Source organism: Sylvia atricapilla, unplaced genomic scaffold (assembly GCF_009819655.1).
Source record: "Sylvia atricapilla isolate bSylAtr1 unplaced genomic scaffold, bSylAtr1.pri scaffold_85_arrow_ctg1, whole genome shotgun sequence".
Classification (NCBI taxonomy): Eukaryota; Metazoa; Chordata; class Aves; order Passeriformes; family Sylviidae; genus Sylvia; species Sylvia atricapilla.
This window is the reverse complement of record NW_027077166.1, coordinates 27,441-33,270: the sequence shown is the minus strand read 5'-3', so window position 1 is coordinate 33,270 and position 5,830 is coordinate 27,441. Positions and strand designations below refer to the sequence as shown.

At 62.5% G+C, this 5,830-nt stretch overlaps 1 protein-coding gene across 1 annotated transcript; it reads right to left on the bottom strand.

Moving 5' to 3' along the window:
- Window positions 1-474: 474 nt before the first annotated feature.
- Window positions 475-2,792, bottom strand: NXPH3 (neurexophilin 3). Its single transcript, XM_066340440.1, has 2 exons — window positions 2,709-2,792; window positions 475-1,167 (listed from the first exon to the last, which is right to left on the bottom strand). The coding sequence occupies exons 1-2, from the start codon at window positions 2,790-2,792 to the stop codon at window positions 475-477; spliced, it is 777 nt and encodes a 258-aa protein (XP_066196537.1).
- Window positions 2,793-5,830: the final 3,038 nt, after the last annotated feature.

The following is a 5,830-nucleotide window of genomic DNA, read 5'->3' as shown; positions in this document are numbered from 1 at the left end:
AATTTCAGCCCCAGGATCTGCAGCCCAAGGAACCGCCACCTCGACAGCCGCATCCCTGGGGGCAGTTCACCTCCGGGGGCATTTCACCTGCGTGGGAATTTCATCCCGGAGGAATTTCACCTGCGTGGGAATTTCACCTTCGAGGGAATTTCACCTCTGGAGGAATTTCACCCCCAGGAAATTTCACCCCAGAAGAATTCCACCCCCGGGGGATTTCACCTCCAAGGGATTTAATCTCCGGGGAAATTCAGCCCCGGAGGAAATTTCACCCCAGAGGAATTTCACCTCCAGGGAATTTCACCCCAGAGGGATTCCACCCCAGAGGGATTTTGCCCCCCGGAGGAATTCCACCCCCAGAAGAATTTCACCCCAGAGGATTTTCACCCCCAGGGAATTTCACCCCAGAGGATTTCCAGCCCCAGAAGAATTCCAGCCGCAGGGAATTCCAGCCCCGGCCGCCCCCATCCGCCCCGCTCACGCCGAGGGCCCGTAGGGCGGGCGGCTGTGGGCGCTGTAGTCGGGACAGGCCTTTTGCACCAGGCGATAATCGCTGCTGTAGAAGGCGATATAAACGCAGACGGCTCGGAAGGGCCTGGAGCAGCGCCACGCCGCCCGGCTCTGCGTGTGCTCCTGCGAGCACGTTTGGGCCGGATCGAAGGCGCAAAGAGACGTTTTCCTGGCCCGGGCCACCTGCTCCGACTCCACTCGGCAATTAAACACTTTGGATTCTTTGGCCTCGGCGAAGATCTGCCTCTCCAGGTGGAACTGCAGCGCCTTGCCGGGAGGCACCAGGCTCACCGAGATGTTGCCGTGGCCCGTGGAGTTGTGCTGGAAGAAAACGCTCACGCTGCCGTTGCCGTGATCCACCACTTTGCCCGTGATCAGCAGGTTCAGTTTCACCGTCTTGATGTTGGAATAAAAATCTCCCCAGCCCAGAAGTTTCTGTCTCCTGCCCTGGCTCCGGCTCGGGTCTCTCCGGGATCTCCCTGCGCGGCTCTCCGCAGCTCCCCGCCGCTCCCGGGAGATGCTGCCCGCTCCCGGGGGGATCCGGGGCTCCGGCTCCGGTTTGGGGAGCGGGTTTGGGCCGGGCAGACGCCGCAGGTCGGGGTTTGGGGATGTGCCGTGGGGATCCACACCCGTGCTGAGCTCCTCCGGGGAGCAGAAGGCCTGAGGAGAGAGGAGTGAGGGCTGGGGGCGACCCTTCCCCTGCGCGGGCTCCCCCACCCCAGGGCCCCTTCATTTCCCTTTTATTTCCCCTTGATTTCCCCTTTATTCCCCTTTATTCTGGTTTGTGTTTCCCTTGTTTTCTCTGTCTGTATTTTCCCTTTCTTTTCCTGGTTTGTGTTTCCCCTTCATTCTCCGGTTTTAATTTCTCCTTTATTCTGTTCTGTATTTCCCCTTCTTCATTCTCTGTTTCGTTTTGGGTTTTCCCCTTCATTTTCAGTTTGGATTTTCCTCTTTATTTCTGCTTTATTTCCTCTTTATTTCTGCTTTATTTCCTCTTTATTTCTGCTTTATTTCATCTTTATTTCTGCTTTATTTCCTCTTTATTTCTGCTTTATTTCCCCTTTATTTCCCCTCTATTCCGTTTGTATTCCCCTTTGATTTTCTGTTTGTTTTTCCCCTGAGACCCCTAAACCCCCCTGAGCCCCCTGAGCCCCCTGAGCCCCCCAGACCGGTCTCCTCTGTCCCCTCCGGGGCCTGGGGACAGCCGGGACAAGTGACAGGACGGGACAAGTGACAGCAGAGCCGAGTTTGTCACCCGGGCAGTGACAGCCCCGGAGCTGCCCCTCTGGAACTCGGGGACCCCCAAAGCGGCCCACCCAGGGGGTCCCGGGGGTGCTGCGGCCCCTTCACTCGGGCTGAGGGGGTCCCGGGGGTGCTGCCCCCATCTCCCGGCGGGGGTCCCAGCGGTGCCCGGGGCTCTCCCGGCCGGGGAATCTCCGGGACGCGGATCCCGGCTCCGGTCTGAGCCCGAACCGTCCCCGGGCTGCGGCCCCTTCACTCGCGGCTCCGGATTCGTTTCTTTGGTGATTTTGGGGGCGCGGGGGGTTTCATGGGGAGTTTCTGCCCTCCGGCCCCTCCCGGACCCCGCCGAGGGGTACCCGAACTTTGGGGAGGCGATTTGGGGGGGTTTTATGTCTGTTTGTTTCTCCCCCGGGGATGGAGCCGGGCAGCGCTGCCCGCACGCCCCGTGCCCGACCCCCGGTGTCCCCGGTGTCCCCGGTGTCCCCCGGTCCCTCCAGTGTCCCCCGGTGAACTCCGGTCCCCTCGGTGCTCCCCCTGTTCCCTGGTGTCCCCCCCGGTGTCCCCCCTGTCCCTCCGATGTCCCCCGGTGTCCCCTGGTGTTCCCCGGTCCCCCCGGTGTCCCCCGGTGTCCCCCCCGGTGTTTCCCGGTCCCCTCCGGTGTCACCCCTGTCCCTCAGGTCCCCCTGGTCCCCCCCGATACCTTCAGTCCCCCCCGGTGTCCCCCGATGTTCCCCGGTCCCCGCGATGCTCCTCCTGTCCCTCCGGTCCCCCGGTGTCCCCCCGATGTCCCCCGGTCCCCCCGGTGTCCCCTGTCCCCCCAGTCCCCCCGGTGTCCCCCGGTCCCCCCTGTCCCCCCCGGTGTCCCCTGTCCCCCCAGTCCCCTCGTGTCCCCCGATGTCCCCCGGTCCCCCCGGTGTCCCCTGTCCCCCCCTGTCCCCCCCGGTGTCCCCGGCGCTCACCGGCAGCCCGGTGCTGCCCCGGAGGAAGAGCAGGAGCAGCAGCAGCAGGAGGAGGAGGAGGACGCAGCTCGGAGGAAGATGCATTTCCCAGCCGCCGCCGCCGCCTTTTCTCCGCGGCTCCGCTCCGGGGACGGTTCCGCTGCGATTTTTCCTGGGTTTTTTTTTTTCCTCTCGTTTTTCCCTCCCTTCTCCTCCAGCGTCACCGGGGAAGGGAAGGGAAGGGGCGGGGGTCCCCCGCTTCCCTACGGCCGCCCCCGGCCCATGGCGCCCCGGCAGCTCCCGCCCGGGAGAGCCTTCACCTGCGGCGGCTGGCCCCTGGCCCCTGGCTGTCCCCTGGGCTGTCCCCTCCCCTGTCCCCTCCCCTGTCCCCTCCCCTATCCCCTCCTGTCTCCTGAGCTGTCCCTCCGCCCTGTCCCCTGGGCTGTCCCCTGGGCTGGCCCCTGGGCTGTCCCCTCTCCTGTCCCCTCCCCTATCCCCTGGGCTGTCCCCTCTCCTGTCCCCTCGCTGTCCCCTCCCCTGTCCCCTCCTGTCTCCTGAGCTGTCCCTCCGCCCTGTCCCCTGGGCTGTCCCCTGGGCTGTCCCCTGGGCTGTCCCCTGGGCTGTCCCCTCTCCTGTCCCCTCTCCTGTCCCCTCTCCTGTCCCCTGGGCTGTCCCCTGGGCTGTCCCCTCGGCTGTCCCCTCTCCTGTCCCCTCCCCTATCCCCTCCCCTGTCCCCTGGGCTGTCCCCTGGGCTGTCCCCTCTCCTGTCCCCTCTCCTGTCCCCTCTCCTGTCCCCTCTCCTGTCCCCTGGGCCGTCCCCTCGGCCGTCCCCTCGGCTGTCGCCTGGGCTGTCCCCTCTCCTGTCCCCTCTCCTGTCCCCTCGCTGTCCCCTCGCTGTCCCCTCGCTGTCCCCTCTCCTGTCCCCTCCCCTGTCCCCCTGCCCGCCCCCGGCCGTGCCTCCGCTCTTCCCCCGCCCGCCCGAGTCTCGGGAAAACTCCGCTCCCGTTTATTTCCCTTTTATTTCCCATTTATCGCCCATTTATCCCGGGTTTATCCCGCTCCAGCCCCGCTCGCTCCAGCCCCGGGTTATTTCCCTTTTATCCCTGATTTATTCCCGGGTTATCCTCGATTTATCCCGGGTTATCCCGCTCCAGACCCGGGTTATTTCCCATTTATCCCGGGTTATCCCGCTCCAGCCCCGCTCGTTCCAGTCCCGGTTTATCCCCGGTTTATCCCCGGTTTATCCCCGGTTTATCCCCGGTTTATCCCGTTCCAGTCCCGTTCCAGGACCCCCCTTTAGGAGTAACCCTTCGGTGCCCGGGGCCCAGCAGAGCCCCCGGGGGCTCCTGGGGGGTTCAGACCGGTTCTGACCCGGGATCAGCCCGTGCCAAAGGGGATTTCCCTCTGGCGTCTCTCAACCACAAATTTCGGGGTTTTTCGGGAACCTTTTCCCCCAAATCCCGGGATTCGGCTGCTCCCCCCGGGTCTCAGGGGGTGTCAGGAGGGACCGATCCCACTCCGGGGACAATCCCCAGGATCCACTTTGGGGTTTTGGGGCTCGGGATCCGGGGAGCAGCGGAGGGGATTTGGGGATCCGGGCGCTGTTCCAGGCCCTTTTCTCCCGAATTTCCCCGTTCCTTTCCCGGTTTTCTGTTGCCCTCTAGCGGGACCCGCGGGACGAGAACGGGGAAGGAGCGGGAAGGGGCCGGGAGAGGCTCCAAAAACCCCAAAAACACCCTCAGATCCCCCAAATCCCCCCGGGATTCAAATCCCAAAAATCCCAGCGGGAATGGGAATCTCATCCCTCAGTCGTTAATTAATCCGGGAGCTGATTAAGAGCCCCGGGCTGAGCTGGATCCCGGATTTTTGGGGGGATAATTCAGATTTCTCTAAAATCCGAGTCGGTTCAGCCTCCGGAGCAGCCGGGGCGGGTTTGCCGGACCCCAAAACACAAATCCGACCCCGATTATCCCGAAAAAAGCGGGAAGAGGAGCCCGGGGGATTTTCCTGCCCGGGACTGCAGAGGGAGAACGGGAACGGCTCCGGGAGCGAATCCCAGCCCGAACCCCAAATCCCGAACCCCAAACTCCAAATCCCGAACCCCAAACCCCAAACCCAGAACCCAGAACTCCAAATCCCGAACCCTAAACCCAGAACTCCAAATCCCAAATCCTAAGCCCACAAATCCTGAACCCCAAACCCCGAACCCCAAACCCCGAACCCCAAACCCCAAATCCCGAACCCCAAAGCCAGAACCCAGAACTCCAAATCCCAAATCCTAAACCCACAAATCCTGAACCCCAAACCCCGAGCTCCGAACCCTGAACCCCAAATCCCAAACCCAGAACCCCGAACCCTAAATCCCAAATCCCGAACCCCAAACCCGGAACACCGAACTCCAAATCCCGAACCCAGAACCCTGAACCCCAAACCCCAAATTCCAAACCTAAATCCCAAACCCCAAATCCCAAATTCCAACCCTGAACCCCAAACCCCAAATCCCAAACCCCAAATCCCGAACCCAGAACCCTGAATCCCAAACTCCGAACCCCAAATCCCGAACCCAGAGCCCCGAACCCCAAATCCCGAACCCCAAACCCCAAATCCCAAACCCCAAATCCCAAATTCCAACCCTGAACCCCAAACCCCAAATCCCAAACCCCAAATCCCGAACCCCCCGACCCCTCCCAGCCCGGCCCCAAATCCCCAAATCTCGGCTCCAGCTGTTTTTTGGCCGCTTTTGGTTTTTTTTTTTTTTTTTCCCGGGAATTCGATCCGCGGCTCGGAAGCGGCTCGGGGCCGAGCTCGGCCGCCCCCGCCTTGGAGAATTCCCAAATTTCTGCTGGAGACCCCCTGGAATTCCTGCCTCGTGCCAAACCCCACAGCTCGCCCCGACCCGCCGGGTTTTGGGGTCGGGAGGTTCTGCCCCAGGGGGTTTATCCACCCCGAGGGGTGAGAATTCCCACATTTTCCCGGAGTTTTTTGGAATTCCCGGCGCCAGGAGATTCCCCCGGGGCTGTTCCCAAACCATCGGGGCTGGAATTCGGGATGGGAAATGGCCCCGGCCCCAAATCCCTTTTTTTAATCCCAAATTTCTCCTTTGGGATTTCTGATCCCGGCGGGAATTATCCCGGGAGGAGTTC

Bases quoted from the DNA above. Each gene is read 5' to 3' on its own strand.
- NXPH3 (XM_066340440.1), bottom strand. From the start codon at position 2,792: ATGCATCTTCCTCCGAGCTGCGTCCTCCTCCTCCTCCTGCTGCTGCTG. The intron at 1,168-2,708 runs GTGAGCGCCGGG...CTCTCTCCTCAG, and splicing joins GGGGCAGCACCGGGCTGCCG to GCCTTCTGCTCCCCGGAGGA.